This window comes from Aythya ferina, assembly GCF_964211825.1.
Source record: "Aythya ferina genome assembly, chromosome: Z".
Lineage (NCBI taxonomy): Eukaryota > Metazoa > Chordata > Aves > Anseriformes > Anatidae > Aythya > Aythya ferina.
The window spans coordinates 51,429,287-51,450,583 of NC_140299.1; the positions used below are offsets into that span (position 1 = coordinate 51,429,287).

Consider the following 21,297-nt stretch of genomic DNA (forward strand, 5'->3'; position numbering starts at 1 on the left):
ATGACAATATTTTAAAACAGCCTCACAGGCAATATAAAGCATTCAAAAACTACCGTATTTGCCATTCGCATGTGTGATGTTAAAGTCTGTATACAAAGAAAGCACAGCCTAGTAGATGAATAGCCTGGAAATGGCAAAGTAAAAATCCAAAATTTAACTTTGTCATTTACTTCCTAAGCAATTATCTCTGCCTTTCTAATTTCCTCTCCAGAACTGAGTTCATTTACAGCTAAGTGAAGTTTATCAGTAGAGTAGTTGCTATTACGCACTGCCTGGAGATCAACAAAATGAATTTCTAATCTCACAGTTGGCCTCTAGGCACTTCCATCCTTCATTTCCAAATTGACTTGAACACTGTTTAAAAAAAGAAGACATTAGGGTCAACATTCTGATGCTAAATGATGACTGAAATGGCTGTACACATGAAGTTTTGTAGTGATACATGAATAGATTTCAACATAAAGCTGAGCTTTAAGCAACAGAAAAAATGCTCAGCTGTCAATATATTGCAAAAACAGTAGAAAGATGTGGCTTTTGACAGCTCTCAGTGCTCCCTATGAACTCACAGGGGCTTGCCTTAAGGAGAAAACTTACATTCCGTAAGCGGTGACACTTCCATGGTTATGCTGATTAGCATGAACAAGTCTATTCCCCTCAGACTGGTTCTATTGCTTTTACTCTATGTGAACAGTTTCTAATATGAGGAAAACTGGTAACACATTTTAAGTAACAAGAATTTTTTAAAAAACAAAACTCTTAATTCTGCATACTGACAAACCAATTAGAAGAGTAAAACAAGCTTTATTTAGGTACACTCTAATGGCCTTCATTTTGGACACCAAAAAAACGGTTAGAAATATGAAGCCCAGGCATTCAAGCTGGGGGGATGGAAGAGAAGTATTTTGGCCTCACTTCACTTCCATTCCTGAGTCTACTCTACCCCTGGTACAGGGAATGACAAGAGACAGGGAGAGATGTTAGCATTTATACTACACTTTTACTCAGTACACCTATAGCAGCCACCAGCCCTTCCCTCTGCTTTCTGCGTTCACTTGATGCTTCCTGCCGAGCAGCATGCAAAAAGGAGAGCCTGCGAGGCCTCTGTCTGGTTCTGACAGTGCCCGGATGAGACATGCTGCACCTCACCATGTCCTGTAAGATAAAAACAGATTTGTTCAATAAGTCTGCCTAATCCAAGTATCCTGTCACCCTTGGCAGGAGAAGACATTGGCAGCCACATCCTTTAGTCCTGTGTTTAAATAGATATATACATTTCCCTTCAGGAAAGCATTTTGCTATGCTTCAGAAACACAATGAAAATACTTCCAAAAGACCTGCTAGTATGTATGCACGAGGGCAGGAGTAAGATTGTAGAATGTAGCATGATTGTTTGCTCATACTATTCTTTAATGAGCCTATACATGTCCACCCCTCCACCGACCATAGATTACAAACGAAACACTTCGTAGCCTGTTGTTATCCATATCAAGTACAGACACCTTGGCTTACCAATCATATTTAAAGCCTGTTTTGCACTTAGATACAGAAATATCTATACAACCTATATATTTAACTTGTCAGTTCGCTCACTGGCCATCTTGGAAATAGCACTTGAAGAAAGTTGGGACTGTTAAGAGACATAGCACATACTATTAACAAAATTGTTATTACAGTACCAAAGTCTTTTTTTCTTGCTGGCAGTTAAACTGGAGAAGAATATTCCAAAAATAAAACTAAACATGGAATGAAAGAGATTAGCCACAGAGGACAAGCAATTGAAGGAAAAAAAAAAAAAAAAAAAAAGAACACAAACATGTATTATGAGAACATAACTTTGAAATGCTATAGTCTGTAAAGAAAGTATCGAAATAATGAAAAAAATTGCAGATTATCCCTAACACTTATTCTGGTAATTTCTGAAGCTACAATTTTTGCAGAGTCATCTATCAAACCTCAAGCAGCAAGTACAAGCCCTTCAAATTCACACCTTCTGCAACTGCATATAAAATACAAGTAGACAAGAGAAACACAACAAGAAGAGAAGGATACCTGCTGTAAAATCGAAGAGGAATTAAAGAAAAAATATCAGGACTTGGGGAGGTATAAAGACATCTCTATTCTGGATGGATATTTCTGGATTTTGAAAAAGATCATGAAAGCATTTTTCCTCTAACCAACCACTAAGATTATAAATTGTCAGGGAAATACAACAATCCTCTCATCAGAGATGTCTACAGGATTAACCAACACTGAAACACATGTAGAAAGGGGTTGTCAGAATAAATTCACATTTCTTCAAGGTTTACAGGCCTCATACAGTCTGATTTTACCATTTCTTCCTGAAATACTCTTGCTATTGCAGAGCTCTTTCTAAAGCTAATAAATACAGGAAACTGCATATTCAACAAAACTAAATCTATTATTTCTGTATGACAGAAAAATAATTTTATGAGAAAAAGTAATACTACTTAAAATTAACTGACTCATACTCTCATCACTGTTAACCTTTATTCTTCATTCAAGGCTGCTACATCAACAGGCGTATTTCTAACAGAAGCCCGCAGGTTACCCAGGAGAGCTCCAAGAAACATAATCAATACCCAGAACTGGAGAATATCCCGAATTGGAAGAGACCTACTAGGATCATCAACTCCTGGTGCCACACAGGACCACCCAAAACTCAGCCCGTATGTCTGAGAGCACTGTCCAAATGCTGCTTGACCTCCAGCAGGCTCAGTGCTGTGCCCACTGCCCTGGGCAGCCTGTCCCAGTGCCCGACCACCCTCTGGGTGCAGAACCTTTCCCTAACCCCCAGCCTGACCCTCCCCTGTCCCAGCTCCATGCCGTTCCCTCGGGTCCTGTCGCTGTCCCCAGAGAGCAGAGCTCAGCGCCTGCCCCTCCGCTCCCCTCATAAGGGAGCTGCAGGCCGCCATGAGGCCTCCCCTCAGCCTGCTCTGCCCGGGGCTGGACAAACTGAGGGACTTCAGTCACTCTTTGTATGTCTTGCCCACACATTTTACAACAACACTGTCTTTGTTTCCAAGTATCTTTCCTTGTCCCAGAGAGAATAAAAATGAATGCAAAGTATGTTTCAAAATCACACAGGGTTTTGAGATATATATATACATATATATATATATATATATATATATATATATTTTTTTTTAAAGATGCTTTAGTATAGCTCTCAATATACTGAATAGATACAATCAGATGAAACTAATCAAACTTTTTTTTTGTGCAGGTTCAGGAAGAGTATTCACTTTTGTATGAGTTCAGGAATAATGCTTTAACTATTCAGATTACAGTTTATGCAGCAGTTCAGAAATTTATTGTGTACTCTCTGAAGAGAATTAAAGTGGCTTGTCCTTTACCATACATGTCCTCCACAAATGTACTTAAAAGCACCTCCTTTTTATGTACTACCTTGTTGTTGTTACATAACCAGAATGTTTTCTGAGCCCCCCACAAGCGAGAAAAATCTTTGCTAAAAGATTTTGTTTTGAAAAATCTCCGTAAAAGCTGTATCTGTTTTTCCCCCGAAGAGTGCCTATTTAATCCATAGAATGGAAACGTATGTTACGCCTCACATTTTCTCTACATGTTACTTGGATCCTGATTCATTTGTAATTCATTTTTGCTGGAGCACACTCCCCAGACAGTTAACATGGCTTACAGTAGTACCTACCCTACATTTCTAAACTTAAATAACAGGACCTTCCAGCACGGGGAGGAGGTATTATGTGTGCATCCAGAAGTCCACACGCATGTTTGACAATAAAGTATAAGTATATTAAGGATATATCAGAACACACAGAAGGTCAAACTTCCATAACTGAGCATACTGTTGACACTGTGTTAAACAGGCAGGCATTTCACTGCGACAGAACAGTGCAATGTGAAAGACCGTATTACATGAAGCGGAGGATGTTAAAGGACTCCTGACATCCTGAATGTTCCTTCAACTCCTCTGCATTTGACAATGAGGATGTTAGTGTTAACAGCACAGGGAAACTGAAAAAGAAATAGGACAGTCTTACTCAAAATTGTTGTTTCACTTTATAGCATAAATTAAAAATGTAGAGTTTTCTTTCGGCCTATTTCATACCTATGTAGCGATCCCTACAAACCAAGCACTAGATTTAGAAGCCTACGGCGTCAGTGGCATGACCTCAGACAAGAGACGCAGCTATACAGGTCTTCATCACTATTTGCTTCTAACACGTAGCTTAATATGCTTACTCTCTCACAAACAATTAACAGACGTGAGAATGAGCTTGTGTAGATAAATGCACCCTTTCATTTACCCTGGGTAAGTCTGAATGCTCGAGTACTGAACTGTTTGGTGCAGAACACTAGAACGATTACAGCTGGTAAATCCATCTTCTGTACAGAGCATGATGAGTACAACATTTATTTTTACACACAACAGAGTCTTTTGCCTAGCACTAGCACTTCCACCAGCAAGAATAATTCACTCTTTGAGTCTGTTTTTTTGTTCATTAAAAATAGTTGGTGGGCTAACACTTTCAAACACAAACAGAAAACAAAGTCACAATATTAAGAATATGCTTTGAACTCTAAAAAACAGTCTGATAAAGCAGAGAATAATCATCTGCTTCTGTAGAAGCTGTAACAATTCCAATTAGTAATTACAAAGTGTGTTTATTCATATTCCCTCCAGAAGGTATATTTAAATATTTTCTTTATTATTAATGAGAGCTTTCAGTTACAAGCATAAATTCTTGTTATAATACTACCTTGTACTGTAACATCATGTCTCTTTAGATTCATTTTTGACTGAGACTAAAGGGAGAAAGTGCGAGAAACAGAAGCCAATTTTAGAGCAACAAGTTTCCTGGGCCTATTACAACTAGATCATTTTTGGCCTTGTCACAGTATAGGGCAAAGCTCCAAGTAAACAAGGCTACCTCTAGCAGTGAAACATGTACGTGTAGTTTGAACACTAAAAGCAATGTCTTCCGAACTTCCCACAACACACACATTTGCTTCACGATGATAGAAAACTAATCTAAGAAACCGGTGCAATTATCAAAAATTAGCTTTTTTTAAAAACCTGATCGAGAACTTCCAAACATTTGGTTAATGAAGTATAAGTGAGGAAAACTTTCAAATAACTGAGGGTTCAAGATTGTTCTTCCCTTTAAGATCTAATATTTACAACACTTTCTATAGTAATTTAATTTTCAAAATATTTGTCCAAAAAAGTTTAAATACATTTTCAGCCCCACACCTCTAGAGTTAATAGAGTCAAGGCTTCACACTATACACTTTTAACACAAAGTTCTCCTCAAATCTTAACCACATTTCTTCTACTCCTAGCCAAGACCTAAACTATTATGCTCACGAGAGGCATTCTTGTGTCAGATACTGAACTACTGTAGCAACTACAGCTACAACCAGAGTGCACGACAGTTTCCCACAATCCAACTTTCAGCTAATGCATTTTGCTGTCTCACAGGCTGGCAAGCGTGTTTGACTGGCAACATTCTTGTGGTCCTCCCCCTGCTTTATTTTCCAGGACCTTACTCAAAACAGAGGACAGAGGTTTAAAAGAGAACTTTTCTTGGTTTTAAGCAAAAAATGATGTTTTAAATCCTTGGAGGTTTCTAAACACATGCTCCAGTGAGACGCTTTGCCATCTCCCTCTGTCATGCTGTTCGACCAAACGAGCTCTTCCTCCAGTTTTAGCTGCCCTCCTTGATTGCTTTAAACAGAGGTGGAAGAGGCTAAGCTTCACACAGCCAGGCGCACTGTACCAGAGCTTTCCACAGCTTCGCTGCCACGTGCAAGGCTGCTGCAGACACCTCCAGAAGCTGAACTCACCACGCCACTGGAGAGGAGGCCACGAGGATGTCCGTACTTGGCTATGTGAGGCACTAGCCACCCAGACAAGTGACAAGGCGCTCCCAGGGCCCTCCTCACCCTCTCAGGGCCCTGCATTTCCCTGCAGACTCCCCAGCAAAGCCTCAGCTGCGGCCACACCGCCTGCTCGCCCCCTCCCCCAGCCTGGCAGGCAGGGAGGAGCCGTGCAGCCCGTGCCACCTGCCAACTCGAGAGGCCAGCTTATAACAAACCCCCCCAAATACACACACACACACCGCACACCCCCCCCCAGTCCCCAATCCCCATCATCCCCCCCCCCGGCGGCTTCACCCCCACCACCACAACCCCCCGGCCGCCGGCGGGCGCTCGGGCCCGCTCCCCGCCGCTCCTCGCCGTGCCCGGTGCGGCCCCTCACCGCCACAAAGCCTCGCCGTGAGGGGAGCGAGCCGCGACCCCCCCCCCACCCTCACACGCCGCCCCCCGCCGCCTCACCGTCTCCTCGGGGTCGATGTCGATGCGGAAGGTCTGCTGCTGCAGGGTCTTCAGCGTGATCTGCATGGCGGCGGCGGGCCGCCCGGCAGCCCAGCCGAGCCGAGCCGAGCCTTTCCCCGGGGCCCCCTCCTCCCCTGGCGGAGGAGCGGCGTGAGGCGGCGCTAACGGCTCCGAGCGGCGGTTGAACGCCGTTGGGGGCGGGGGGGGGGTAACGGTAACCGGGGGGCGGGGGGCGCCGCGGCCGAGGCGGGAGGGAGGGAGGGAGGGAGCGGGGCGGAGTGCGCCTGCGCAGTGTGTTGCTGGGAAGATCAGGGGGGAGTGAGCGGGGAGGGCGGTGCGCATGCGCAGTTGGCCCGGCTGGGTGGCGCCGGAGTTTGCCCGCCGCGCGTGGCGCATGCGCGGCGGGTGGCGGCGGCCGTTGGTGTGAGGAGCCGGGCGGCGTCGTGTGCGTGACGGGGCGCTGGAGGCTGGCGCCTTCTCCGCCTGCTTAAACTGCAGCGCCTACGTTCGTTGACGAGCCCTGGGGTGCGCCCTCCTCAGAAGAGCAGGCTGGGTCTTCTCACCGCAGGTGTTACTGCCGCTGTTTGTGAGGTGTTAGTGAGGCTTTCCAGAAGTTTCCATCGTCTCGTCAGCGTTAGCCCCCCACGTTAACGTCATCCCCGCGCGCGCAGACCCCCAGCCCAGGTGAGCGGATCCCTCACAGTGGTGGCAAGAAAGGGACGGTGCAGCGCCTGAACTCTGACAGCGCCGCTTTTAATGGTTACTGCTCCCGTGCCACGGGTTGTTAACCTCTGTTTCCCTAATATTCCTCAGGCAGTGAAGAGAACCCAGCCACAAGGAACGCTTAAAGTTGAGGCAGCTACACAGGGGAACAGAGGTAATGGCCCTGATCTCTCCGAGGCAATTGGCTCCGAGGCAGGCACATTCTGGGCAGGACGAGCAGGGAGGGCCCCTCACCGCTCTTTTGTAGCGGTTTTTCCCAATGGGGCTTGTAACCTGCTCACAAAGAGCCCAGCCATGGTATCCACCCCGCAGAAAGCCATGGCCTCCGCAGCTCTCGCGGCCTCTCCAGCCACAGCTAGCGACGTGGCGACCCAGACGGAGGTGTCGGGGAAACACGCGGCCGTCCCGCTCTTGGGCTGCAGGCTGTGCCCGAGTCTTCTGTCAGTGTCTGACAGCAGCAGCGCTGGGTATGCCTGTGGGAGGTGTGCCCAGGCTGAAGAATTGCTCAGCCTGGTGGCAGAGCTTTGCGAGGAGGTGATGCTGAGGAGCATCAGGGAGTCAGAGAGGGCAACTGGCTGGTAGAAGCATACTTTACCTTCTCTAAGACAAACCCTCAAACCTGCCACAGCAGAAATGTCTCCTGCTACACAGAGAAAAGTTTCCTCATCCCACCAGGCAGTAGAAGGGGACCTAGGCCAAGAAGGGGAATGGAAGCAGGTTTCTGTTCAGCATGGTAGGTGAGCCCTCTCCCTGCCCACCTCACCTGCCCCTCTACCCTTATATAACAGGTATGAGGCTCTAGAACTTGACAGTCAAAACAACATTGTAGATGAAAGCCTGTCCCAGTTGGAGAGGGTGCCTAAGGCAAGGCAACCTACCTCCTGCATTTCTACATCTGTCAATAAAGAAAGAAGGGTTATCATCATGAGAGACTCCCTTCTGAAAGGGTCAGAGGGCCCAATACGCCCACCAGACCCAACCCATGCGGAAGTCTGTTGCCTCCCTGGGGCTCGGGTGAGAGACATTGCTAAGAAAGTCACTCGCCTGGTACAGCCCACTGACTACTAGCCGTTACTGGTTTTTCAGGCTGGTAATGATGAGGTAGCAAGGAGAAGTCCAAGAGTGATCAAAACAGACTTCAGGGCTTTAGGGCAACTACTTAAAGGTTCAGGGGTACAGGTTGTGTTTGCCTCTGTCCTTCCGATAGGGGGGACCAGTGTTGAGAGGCACACTTGGCGCATCAAAATGTGACTTGGAGACTGGTGCCATCAGCAAAACTTTGGGTTTGTTGATCATGGGAGGGTCTATGCGATACCGGGACTGCTGGCACCAGATGGGATGCACCTCTCTCAGAGGGGGAAAATGATTTTTGCCCAGCAGTTAGCAGGGCTGATAGATAGGGCTTTAAACTAGAGTCAAAGGGGGAAAGGCATGAAACCAGGCCTGCTTGTGTTGAGCTAAGGGATACATGCTAGAATCAGCGGTACTGTGGGCTAGGGAGGTCCTTCGGTCTGCTCCGTGAGGTGCTGGGTCCAGTGAAGCACATTTGAAGTGCTCCTGTGCAAACGCATGCAGGATGAGGAATAAAGTGGTTGAGCAAGAAGTCTTGGCCCAGTCCCACAGCTACGACATCACTGGCATACGCGGAACGTGATGGGATGAGTCCTGTGACTGGTGTGTTGCAAGGGACGGTTACAGGCTCCTCAGGAGGGACAGGCAGGGCAGGCGAGGCGGTGGGGCGGCGTTGTACGTAAAGGAGGGGCTGGACTGTGTGCAGCTTGCTGTTGGTGATGGCAAAGTTGAGAGCCTCCGGGTAAGGATTAAGGGACAAACAAATAAAGGGGATGTCGTCGTGGCAGTCTGTTACAGACCACCTGGCCAGCATGACGACACTGATGAATTAGTCTTCGAGGAACTACGAAATACCTCGAGATCAACTGCCCTTGTCCTTACGGGGGACTTCAGGTTGCCAGACATCAACTGGGATTACCACATGGTCAGCCCAAGCGTGTCCAGGAGGTTCCTAAAGCACCTCTCTGATACCTTCTTGGTGCAGGTGCTAAGGGAGGCAAGTAGGAAAGGTGCCCTCCTAGAGCTGTTGCTGGAGAACAGAGAGGGTCTTGTGGGAGATGCGGCAATTGGTGGCTGTCTTGGTCATAGTGACCATGGAGTGGCTGAGTTTAAAATTTTTGGTGACAGGAGGAAAACTGCCACCCAAACTTCATCCCTGCGTACGGGGAGAGCAGACTGCAAGGTGCTCAGGGAACTAGTTAGCAAGGTGCATCAGGGCTGGTCAGTCTTTAAGTCCTGCCTCCTAAAAGTACAGGATCAGGCAATTCCGAAATATCACAAGTCAAGCAAGCAGCTTGGCTGACCAGGGATCTTCTACTGGAGCTTAGGCATAAAAAGAAAGTGTATGGCTGCTGGAAGCAGGGTCAGGCAACGTGGAAGGAATACAGGGACACTGTTCACACTTGCAAGGAGAAAATTTGTGTGGCCAAAGCCCAAGTAGAGTTGAAGCTGGCCATGTCTGTGGGAGACAATAAAAAGGGTTTTTTCAGATATGTGAACCGAAAAAGGAGGACCAAAAAAAACATAGGTCCGCTACTTGTTGGGGATGGTTACCTCACAGACAAGGACACGGGCAAAGCAGAGACGTTTAATGCCTTCTTTGCCTCTGTCTTTAACACCGATGATGGGCTTCGGGACCCCCAGTGCCCTGAGATGGAGGACTGTGATGGTGGGAATGACAAACTCCCAACCCACCCTGAACTTGTGCAGGATTTGCTGCTCCACCTGGATCCATACAAGTCCACAGGTGCAGATGGAATTCATCCCAGAGTGCTTAGAGAGCTGGCTGACATCATCACTCAATTATTTTTCAATGGTCTTGGGAATCTGGAGAGGTCCCAGTTGAGTGGAAGTTGGCAAATGTACCTATTTTCAAGAAGGCCAGGAAAGAGGACCCTGGCAACTAATGGCCTGTCAATCTCACGTCAGTGCCTGGTAAAATTATGGAGAAGATCGTCCTGGGAGTTACTGAAGTGCACCTGGGCGACAATGCAGTCATCAGTCCCAGGCAACATGGGTTCATGAGGGGTAGGTCCTGTTTGACAGATTTGATTTCCTTTTATGATAAGATCATCCATCTAGTCGATCAAGGGATGTGATCTTTTTAGACTTCAGCAAGGCTTTTGACATGGTTTCCCATAGGATCCTACTGGACAAAATGTCCAGCATATATCTGGACAAAAACATCATATGATGGGTGAGCAATTGGCTGACAGGCAGGGCTCAAAAGGTAAATGGGCCCACATCTGGCTGGCAGATGGTCACTAGTGGGGTCCCTCAAGGCTCCATTTTAGGGTCAGTCCTCTTCAATATTTTATAAGAGGAAGGTGTTTTGAGCAAATGCCGATGACACCAAACTTGGAGGAGTTGTGGACTTGGATGAGGGTGGAAAGCCCTTGCAGAGAGACCTGTACAGATTGGAGAGCTGGGCAATCACCAACCACATGAAGTTTAACAAGAGCAAGTGCCAGGTCCTGCACCTGGGATGGGGTAACCCTGGCTATACGTACAGACTGGGCGATGAGACGCTAGAGAGCAGCCCTGCAGAGAGAGATCTGGGGTTGTGGCTGACAGCAGGATGAATATGAGCCAGCAGTGTGCCCTGGCAGCCAGGAGGGCCAACCGTATCCTGGGGTGCATCAAGCACAGCACTGCTAGTCAGTCGAGAGAGGTGATTGTCCCGCTCTACTCTGTGCTGGTGCAGCCTCACCTCGAGTACTGTGTGCAGTTCTGGGCACCACCGAACAAAAAGGATGTGAAACTGTTGGAGAGTGTCCAGAGGAGGGCAATGAAGATGGTGAAGGGCCTAGAGGGGGAGACGTATGAGGAGTGGCTGAGGGCACTGGGCCTGTTCAGCCTGGAGAAGAGGAGGCTGAGGGGGGACCTCATCACGGTCTACAGCTTCCTCATGAGGGGGAGTGGAGGGGCAGGTGCCAACCAATTCTCCTTAATCACCAGTGATAGGACCGACAGGAATGGTGTGACAGGAGGTTTAGGCTAGACATCAGGAAGAGGTTCTTCACCAAGAGGGTGGTCACACACTGAAACAGGCTCCCCAGGGAAGTAGTCACTGTGCCAAGCCTGTTGGAGTTTAAGAAGCATTTGGACTTAGTCACATGGTCTAAAATTTTGGGTAGACCTGTGTGGTGCCAAGAGTTGGATTCAATGATCCTTATGGGTCCCTTCCAACTCAGGATATTCTATGATTCTATGATTTCTTAGAGCGGTTTCCATCAGTATGTATGGGGCATTACAAAGCATTTCCTTGGTAACTATGGCTGTCTTTTCTGGCCAAAGAGGATGCAAATACTTGGTGAACATGGTAGTGTAATGTAATTAAACCCCAAATTTCTGGTTGCCATATAATGCTTTGAGAAGTTCTGCTTGGCTGCTTTGTTAGTGTAATTTTTGTCAACAAAAATCATGCTTTAATTCTTTACCACAGTAAACTTGGCTCCACAGTAATTTCTTATTGGAAGCACAGCAGAGCCGAGGCCAGCCAGGCTGCATTGCAGTGCAAAGGAAAAGGGGGAGACACCTCTCCCTCCTGTGGAGTATGAATGTGTACATGTGTTACACGCACAGGTGGTGGTGCTGCTGCTGTCGTCATCCACCTCAGGCTCTGACACGCAGCTGCTAGCCAGCCAAAGCCTCTTAGGGCTTTCGCAATCAAAAAGAAACTGCTGACTGTTGCTAGTAGGAATCCAGTATTCTTGGCAGCACTGAGTAACTTGCTTGCATTGCAAGGAGAGCCATTCAAAAGTAGAGGCATGAGATGAAATACCACTTGCTATTTTTTGCATGGCTGTTTACAACCAAAAATACACTGAGTGCACACTTTCACTATTGCCTTGACACCAGATCTAGTTACATAATAATCTAATAATTATCTAATAACATAAAAGGGATTTTTAGTTTCAACTTCTCATTCAGCAGCCCAATCTATGTTGTGCAGAGCTTTGTGAGAAAATTTACTTTGTGCTGCAGAGTTGTATTGGTTTCACTACTCTTTCCTACTCAGAATATATCAAAAGTAAACTACTCGTATTTTCATTTTTGTGGTTACTGGTTGTAGTGTGAAACAGTTCTGCTCAGTCTGTGGTGGGGCAAGGGTTCGTTTACATGTAGGCTGTTCAGTTCTGCACTAACAGCTTGTGAGAGCCTTAACATTACTGGGAAGCAGCTCCAAAGGCTGTGAACTGCTAAGGATGAAGTTTTTCGTGACTGTTTATTTGAGCTTTGTGCAAAGAGAATGAAGGAAAAAAGCTGTGATTTTTGTCCCCCGGCTGAATCATACAGGAACTTAGGACGACTCATTCTGTGGTGGGTAATTGTCCGGTGTTCAAACTGGCATATCACCCTTATCAAACTTTTTGTACTGACTTGGTTGGCATGCAAGCCTCTTCTTTGCAAATAACAAAGCTCATATTGATTAGAAAGAGATGTAAAATGGAGCCTAAAAGTTAGAAAGAGATTTTGGTGGCAAATGGAAACAGTGATTATTTTTTTGTTTTTCAAAACTGGATTTTCTTTTCCAAGTAACTTGATCTCCACCATATGGTTTTGTCCTTCTCAGTTCTCTTCTGTTGCCGGTGATTCCCTAGTAACTACTGTGATGTTATTCTTTCACGTCTCCCAGATGGAGGTATATCATTTTCATATCTAACAAGTTACTAAGTGAAACCAAAATATGTTAGGGGAGATAATTGGAAAGTATTTGTGTCTCCAGTATACCTTTACCTACAGTCAAATTTGTTTACATAAGCCCATCGCATCTGGAAGCTGAAAAGATATGTACATGTAAGCCCCTGCAGAGACAGGGATGTTAGTCGCTGCTGTCCCTTTCTGACTGGAACAGCTATACAAAGCTTAGGGTCTTGCTGGTATTTGTCTGACTGCATATACACGATGCAGAGCCTGAACTAGCTAGCAGCTGGCATCTGTGATTTCCCAGGTCTTTCTCCATCATGTTACATTTAGTGGAAAAAGAATTTGGCAGCTGAGACAGTAAACAGGACTGATACAAACCTACATACTTACAAACCTACATACTTACAGAGTGTGCGCAAGGTCCTGATTCTCCGAGCTACTGGCGGCCCGATAAAAAAGTATCACCATTGCTGTTGACAGACCACAGCTAGCTCCTGCTAGCTTTGTCAGGCCTAAGGAGCAGGGCCTGTTAAGCAACTTGTTGTCAGAACCTGCTTTGGGAAAAGAAACTTTGTAGTGAGTGTATCATGTTACAGTGTGGAGTTTAAGGCAGTAGCAGAGGCCTTGAAAACATGGATGTAGTCTGAAAGAGTACGTCCAAGGATCTAAAAAAAATCACTTAAATGCAGTTACCAGTCAGGATGTACGGCCCTGAGCTAAGCAAAACTGCTGTAAGTATCATAAAGAGGAAAAAAATAAAAAAGAAGGAAGAAGCTTAGCAGGAGAAAGGCTGAGCAACAGGATAACATACCTGACAACCTGGGGAAGTAGCACCTTCAAACAGTGCACAGCATGAGGTCCAGCAGGCAGAGGCCTAAGGCTAAGAACTTGCTTAGAGAGTCAAAAGTCTTAGGGTAAGATCTCACCACAGGGTGTGCTACACACACCAGTCCTAAGCTGTCAGCATACTTCTGGCTTCAAGGACCCTGACTGTTACAGATCTTTAGGCACAACAGCATTATCCAGCACTGTGCAAATTGAGATCAGTGTGAGTACCTCCATGTTTTTTCACCTCAAATTCTGTGTATTTCACCTTTTTAACTGCTAAAAAGTCCCTATTGCACATTACTGCAGTCTAGCTGGTTACTCTTGGTAAAAGGCGCTGTGTTTCCTCTTGGACACATATGAACAGATACTTTTATCAGTCTCCACTGCCTGGTAAATCAGTGCATTCAGTCTCTGCAATGATTTGCATTAAGTACCTAGACCCTGTTGCCTGGGTCATCACATTGTCATAGATAACTGCATTTTATTGAGGCTGTCGATCATTTTTTACATTACCATAATTTTTACAAGTCCTGGAGTAGGTGAACCATTACTTAGATTCCAGTTTGCAGGAATTGGTACAGCATAAATTAATTTAATCTAATTTTACGTGTGCTCTGGAGGTTTATTTATGTCCTGATGGCAGCGTACTTCTTTTGCAGCAGCAATGATTTTGATGTTTCCTTGAGAGGCCTCTACTTTAGTATCCATGAAGCTGCTTCTAACCTTCCACAGTCACTCATTTCCACTCCTTTATTCTAAAGACAGCACTGAACCTGCTTCAGTGTTTGTCACAGTAGTGAAGCGCAGCTGTTCAGGTTAACCCAAGTTGTTAGACCATGAGGTAACAGGCAGTGGCCATGGGAGCACTGGTAATTCTCAGCAAGGTGGCAGCAACCTCTTCAGTTGCTACCAGCCACAGCCAGAAGAGGATCTGAATGTGACTTGGTTGGCCTTATCAGTGCCCTCTCACACATGGGTGCCTCAAGGTCTGAAAAAGCTATCAAAAGGGACCGTAGCCTTCAGACTGAGAAATCCCACTCCAAAGCAGTGGTACTGCTTGAATGAAAGATATGATTCGTTTGTGTTTTCAGCACCACACTCACAACCATGGAAATTCCCATTAGAGTTTCCATCAGCGCTGGGATACCACAGATGTTAGCACTGGAGCGTGCACAGAAGCAGCTGTAGTTCATACATGCTAACATGTGTGTAGTATGAGATCAAAAGAAAGCCTAGCCTTTAGTATTACATGGGGATTTAAATTTCATGTAAGCAGTGATTCATACTTGGGGGTCTTTTAATTTGAAAGCAATTTGTTTTTTGTTGTTAACCTTTTAGATTGATGGGTGCTCAAATAGCTGACAAGAATATTGGGAATTCACTGTAACATAACAGCATGGCAAGTGCATTAGTCTATCTCCGTGACAGGCTTATATATTTATTACACTAATTATGTGGGTGTAATAATTGCATTAGAAATATCTCAATGGTATTTTCCATCTATAAAATCACTACCTAGCACGTGGAAGCTGACAAAAGACTTCTCAGCTGATTGAAATCCACAAATTTGCCGTAAACATAACATAATTTTTCTCACTCGGTACGAAAACCTGTGATTTTTTTTTTTTCTTTATTGAGTTTCAGCTGCAGTAAATGCAGCAAGTGTATTAAGTTCCAAATTTGAAATCATTGTTAATTCATCTTACCCCATTTATTCAGGATGCAAGGGGTGAGGGGAGAAGTCACTTCAGGGAGTGGCTGCAAGGCATGCTGCCTCTGAAAGCTATTCCTAGGGCATTGCTTCCAACAGTCCAGCTTCACGCCAGCACTGTGCCTGCAGTTAGAATGTAATCTCTTCATATATAGTATTTGTTTTTGTTTATAGGCTCTCCTGTGGTCATATCAGTGTCACTTTGCTACTCCTGGATATGAGGTTTGCCAAGAAAGGCTGTGTGGGAGCTTGCAGTTGAATTCCAGGCTGCATACCACTTGATGCCCAAAGCATTTTAAAGCAAGTATCGTCTTTCTGGCTTGTAACAACCACAGCTAGTGGCTGTGGAAGTTTATACCACCAGTATCAGTGCACAGAAGAGACTATTGACTGAACATCAAAATTAAACTCTGTGCATCTTTGTATGCAGAAAGACTACGTGTCGATAAAGAGAGGGAGGCTTTGAATTCTACATTCTTCAAGAAAGTTTATGTGGAAGTAAATGAAACCTTTTAACCATTAATAATTTATTTAATCAGTATTTTCTTTTGGAGCACTAGGCAATTGAAAGGGAAGGAAATAAGAATGATTTGGACATGACAAATGCCAGTGTGTGTCTCTGAGGACAGTTAGCTGATGGCTGAGGCTGTTAGGAGGAAGGGGTATTCTCGCTGTAGGGAGATTTTACAACGATTCAGAGTACAGACTCTTTGCCAGCTATTTTAGTATTTAGGCTTACTTTCAACTTCTGTCCTGTCTTTGTCCCTGTCTGTGCTGTAATAACAAGCACAAATGGAAGCCAGAGGCTGCGTGTTGGCCTTCCGTAGTTCAGCAGAGCTGCTGTGAAAAGGCTAGACATCTGAATGCTTCCAAAACAAGACCAATTATTGCATGAGACATTAGAATGCCAAATAATGTGTATACACAAATAATGTGTACACAAATCATGCAGCCCATTGCTATTCCTGTAGTCGGACAATATCACAGTAAGGGTCTTCCCCGCTTCAGGGCTGGACTAAGCAGTTGTGGAATGGCTTGCACTTTGTAGTAGCTCCTAGGGAAATGACATCAGAAATTGGCACCAATTAATCTAGAGTGTTGATTCCAAGAATAATATTTATCTGAAAAATAGTGAATCAAATCATGCAGGTCTAAATGGGCCTACTATGAATAAATTAGACAGTTTATTTTTGTATGAGTCATTAATCATATTACAGTCATCACTGTGGTTATCTGAAAGTATTTTAATTTAATCAAAATACAGTTAAAACTCATTTAAACAAATTTGGCTTTAATTGTCCTGCCTCACACACAGATTAATCTTTTCTAGCATGGTGTGAAGAATTAGACACCAACATAGTCTTTTTTTGTACATATCTGACTATGGATTTATGCATTTGTTGGTTTTGAGCATGCACTTTACAGCAGTTTGCTTCTATCCTTACTTTAGGATAAAAGAGAACAGTATGCCATGCTCTGTGGCTTCCGTGACAGTGTGCATAGCTCGTACAGGCCACCTGCTGTGGTGTAACGTAACTGCTGCAGCACGTTGCTTTCCTGGCATATGCATAACCTAACAGCTGGAGGGTGTGAGCCCTCTGGATTCATCAGGAAATGGCTTTTATGTGCACCTACTCAGTACATTTCAAGCCATTTGTAAAATAATGCTAACTCCTAGGTCACAGGGACCACACCGTCACTGCTGTTTGCAGGGGCATGTGTGGTTTCTCTTCTGAACTTCTGATCAGAGTGCGGTCAAGAACAAATTCAGACCCTAATGCACTGAGCTTTGTTCAGCCAGGATTTGAAAACCTCCAAGGACAGAGACCCCACAGCCTCTCTGACTCCTGCTACTGTGCTTAATTATTCCCACAGTCATTTTTTCTTCTTTCTGTCTATGCTGAACCTCTCTAGTTGCAGGCAATGTCACTGTCTCTTGCCCTCCTAACAGGCACTGCAGGGAAGAGCCCATCCCCATCTACTTGATCCTCGATCATCCGTAGGCAAGGGGATGTTGTTTGGTGCCCCGAAGCCTTCTCTGCTGCAGAAGGGCTGGATCTCATAGGGTTTGCAGAGCCGGGTTAAGGCCTCATGGGTGCTGAGCAAAAGACAGATCATTCCTGCCGCCCCCAGGGAGAAATACAGGGGAAAATCCTTGAGAGCAAGCCTAGGGCTGCTTTTGAACTGGCATGGGAAAAAACATGGGAGCCCAGAGGGCTGGCCAGCAGTGCTAGAGTGTGTGGAGAGCTTGTGGGACTGTCACGCTGCCTCACAGGCAGGCGTGAGGTTTTATTGAACTCTTGCTGAATGGATTTAGAGATGTGTCATGGTTGGGGTGATCTGATGGTGCTCTGGGAAAATACAGCCAAGATTGCAGTGACTGCTGGGAAACCAATGCTGAGCACAAGATTAATGATGCCGGGGACGGAGTGGTCAGGGGCCCAACACTGGGGCCAGAGCCCTGCCAGAGCGAGCGCTGCGGGGCAGGACGGCCCATTGTGATGGCTCCGAGCGATGCCCTGTGAGAGCCGTGAGCGACGCATTGTGACTGCGTGGCCCTCGCTGCTCATATGCGGGCGCAGAGTCCCACCGCGCCGGCTAGTGCCCGCACTCCGGCTGAGCGGTTCCGTGAGGTCTGGAGTGAGGAGCGAGGTTGGCCTTGGTGCTGGTGTCGTGCCCTGGGAGTTGCTGCAGTAGCTCTCAGTGCCCTTCCCAGAGCCATCGGAGCTTCTTCCGCGGCCCTGCCTCGTTCGGGCCGTCGGGAGACCCAGGACGAGCGCTCAGAGCAGCAGAGGTGAGCTCAGAGCAGCAGCGGTGGGGACACCTTGCCCTGGGCCCTGGGCAGCTGGAAGGGTTTCGTCCTTGAGGGAGCTGCACAACTCTTGCAGCCGCCCCCGGCTCAGCCCATGACCATGGCCTCTTGTCTGCCTTTTGCAGCGTGACTCCTGCTGCTGCAGCGCCGGTGAGAGGGAGCGGCTCGTCATCGCCACTTCTCCCCAGCTCACCTCAGCAGGTGGAGAGCATGGCCACGGAGCTGGACACCCGCTGTCCCATCTGTCTGGACAGCTGGGTGAACCCCAGCTACGTGCTGCCATGCCTCCACCGCTTCTGCTTCGCCTGCATCCAGCGGTGGGCTGAGAGCAAGCCCGAGTGCCCCCTCTGCAAGTGCAGGGTGAGCTCCATCGTGCACTCGGTGCGGGCGGACAACAGCTTCAAGGAGCTCGTCATCCCACCACCTGCGGAGGCACCGGTCAGCGCCCACCTTAGACAGAGTGTTTTCATCCACTATCAAGCTACAGCACTACAAGCAGAGGCTGCAAGCCTGCTGCCCAGTGCTCTTGTGGGTGGCCTCCAGTCCCACATCTTTGCATCCCTCTTCAGGGAGCATCGATCTGTATTTCAGCCCCTGCTACCCTGGCCTCACCAGGAGCTGGGGCAGATGTTTGGGGATAATCACCAGGAAGCATCTGGGGTAGAGAGCCTTGTGTTTAACTTGAGCCTCTTTGGTCTGGCTGAGGAACACCAGATGCAGCTGCTGCAGCCTTGCCTGCAAAGGCACACAGCAGGTTTTGTTCGCCGGCTTATTACCATTGCTGTGGAGCAGCGCAATGAGAAGGCACACCATGTGCTGCACAGCCATGCTGCTAGGAGACAGGAGGGCAGCTCTGCTGCTTCCCTGGAAGGGAATCCTGCCCCTGGAGTGGAGCCATCCAGCAGCTTTGCTGTGTCCAGCACACGGGAGCTCCTCACCAGCTTCTCAAATGCCTTCCTGAGGATCCCAGCCATGTCCCCTCCACTTCCAGCCAGTGAAGTGAACCTGCCCCTGTGAGGCCCTGTCGCAGGCAGAAGAGGAGGACCAGCATCAGAGCCTCATTACCACCCAGCAAGAGGCCACGTCATCTACACTAGAAAGGTCCTCCAGAAGCTAGTGAAACCAGCTGGTCCAAGGGGACCAGGAGGCTTTCCTTAGTAATCTAGAAGTGATGGACACATAATAAAACAAAGACATTAAAATTACCGTATCAGTATATGGCTGCCAAGGACAAAAGTGAAGATGAGTGTCCTATAGTTCCACAGATCATCCACTAGCCTTTAAAGATGGGTGCGACACTTGGCCATCTCTAGTCTTTGGTGCCTGCCCCACGCTTCACAACCTTCCAAAGATGAATGGCCTCACAGTGATACCAGGCAGCCCACTCGGCACCATCAGACACATTCCATCAGTGCCAAGGGATTTGTATGGCTTAAGTTTTGCTGTTGGAGCAAAAAACGCTCTACCTTGAGTTCCCAGTTTAGCCGTGCCAGTCCTCTGATACATCTGTTTGTTTGTTTGTTTTCCTGAGCATCAGGATGCGCTGTTCTTGTTGTTGGAGAAGATCATACATCATGATGGTCCTTTTGATCTTCTTTACCCTTCAGAGTTGGCTCCCCTAGAGCTGTTCCAGAGCTACCTCTTACCTGAAAAAGCCAAAGCTGTCCTTCCTGAGGCCCAGGGAGTGTTTTGCTACTCTTGCAACTCACCTTCCTCACTCTCTACAGGATCTTGAATTCCTCTGTATCAGGGTTACTACAGTCAAAGCTGCTATTGACAATCACAAGTCTGACCAGTTCCTCCATGCTCATGAGTTACAGATCCAAGACGGCATCACCCCAGGTTGGTGGATCCAGCATCTGTCACCCCTACTCTCTCCAGAAATCACCCTGATAGACTTTCTGTTGCAGCAGATGCCAGGCAGGTTGAAGATTGCCAGGAGAAGTAATGTCAGTGACTGGAGAGCAAGTCATGCCAGCAATATTGTACTTCTGTGTCCAGCACAGGTGTTCTAGCTTAAACTTAGCATCGGGGAATGTAATAAGGCAGTACCCGGAGAACCTTTCTCAGGGGTCAACAGGGGTCAAACATACTCCCTTAAAACATCAGAAAACAAAGTAAGGTGGTGTGTTCTGAAGTTTGGTTCATTGGTCGGTTTTTGGTTTGTACTGTTTGTCATTATTGTTCAAGCAATAAAATACGTTCAGTCAGAAACTCTCTTCCTGTCTTACACATGAAGGTATTCTGATCAGTTTAAACCCACTGGCTGTTGGGCTAGCATAGCCTTCCAGCATTTCGGCATTCATACATGAACAGTACTGTCATGTAAGTACATGTACTTACATGAACAGTAAGTACACTAAGTACTTAAAGAGAAGTAAGTGTACCATTTCTCTTGCCTTTCATTTTGTGATTCTAAATATGCTGAACTTTTGTAGTTTTGCCTTCACTCCTCTGATTAGTTGTCCTTTCCCACACCTACTCAAAATTGATTTAATCTTCCTTGGATTTGAACTGTACCTCACATAAAACCTCATTCACAATTCGTGCCTTTTGTGGTGGTTTCCACCGGGCAGCTGAGCTCCACCACAACTGGTCTCTCACTCCCCCTCCTCAAAGGGAACAGGGGAGAAAATATAATGAAAAGGACTCAGGGGTTGAGATAACTCAGAGATCTAAGAGATCTCTGACACATAGAGATCACTCAACAGTTATTGTCATGGGCAAAACAGACTCAGCACAGGGAGATGGAAGAAATTCATTATGTATTACTAACAATCGAGAGAAGTTAGAAACAAACTAAAAACACCTGCCTACCACCCACCCTCTTCTTCCTCCTCCCCTCTAAGCAGTGCAGGTGAATGGGGGCTGTGGTCAGTCCCTGACTCTTTGCCTCCTCTGCCCCTTCAGGGTCCCTCCCTGCCCCTGCTCCCTGTGGGGTCCCTCCCATGGATGCCGTCCTTCCCCAACTGAGCCCGCGGGGGCTGCCCACAGGCAGCAGCTCTTCAAGCACTGCTCCCACACAGCTCCGTCCCACGGGGTCCATCCATCCATCCCCCAGGAGCAAACTGCTCCAGCACGGGTCCCCCACGGGTGGGGGCAGCTCCCCCCAGACCCCCTGCTCCTGCGTGGGCTCCTCTCCACGGGCTGCAGCTCCGGCCCG

At 46.9% G+C, this 21,297-nt stretch overlaps 2 protein-coding genes across 5 annotated transcripts in view; one reads left to right on the forward strand and one right to left on the reverse strand.

Annotated features, from left to right (window-relative positions):
• The window catches only part of RAD23B (RAD23 homolog B, nucleotide excision repair protein), a 39,202-nt gene extending 32,639 nt beyond the window's left edge, over positions 1-6,563 (reverse strand). The window contains exon 1 of one of the 2 annotated variants that reach the window (XM_084503467.1): positions 6,340-6,563. In XM_084503467.1, the coding sequence (XP_084359593.1) occupies positions 6,340-6,405 (66 nt within the window). In that variant the 5' untranslated portion in view covers positions 6,406-6,563. Of the gene's footprint in view, positions 1-3,915; positions 3,987-6,339 lie in introns of those variants that run through there. The other variant, XM_084503468.1, reaches the window with a different exon arrangement.
• A 111-nt stretch (positions 6,564-6,674) lies between these two features.
• On the forward strand, positions 6,675-20,348 carry LOC311426853 (uncharacterized protein). Of its 3 annotated transcripts, none has more exons than XM_084503569.1 (3): positions 6,675-7,023; positions 7,153-7,216; positions 18,260-20,348. In XM_084503569.1, exon 3 carries the CDS (start codon positions 18,345-18,347, stop codon positions 19,149-19,151), a length of 807 nt encoding a protein of 268 aa, XP_084359695.1. In that variant the 5' UTR covers positions 6,675-7,023; positions 7,153-7,216; positions 18,260-18,344; the 3' UTR covers positions 19,152-20,348. The 3 variants fall into 3 exon arrangements, 2 of the variants coding, with proteins under 2 accessions (XP_084359695.1, XP_084359696.1); XR_014687083.1 differs by lacking the exon at positions 18,260-20,348 and adding an exon at positions 15,497-17,263 and having other exon boundaries at positions 6,767-7,023; XM_084503570.1 differs by lacking the exon at positions 7,153-7,216 and having other exon boundaries at positions 6,767-7,023.
• The last annotated feature ends 949 nt before the right edge of the window (positions 20,349-21,297 follow it).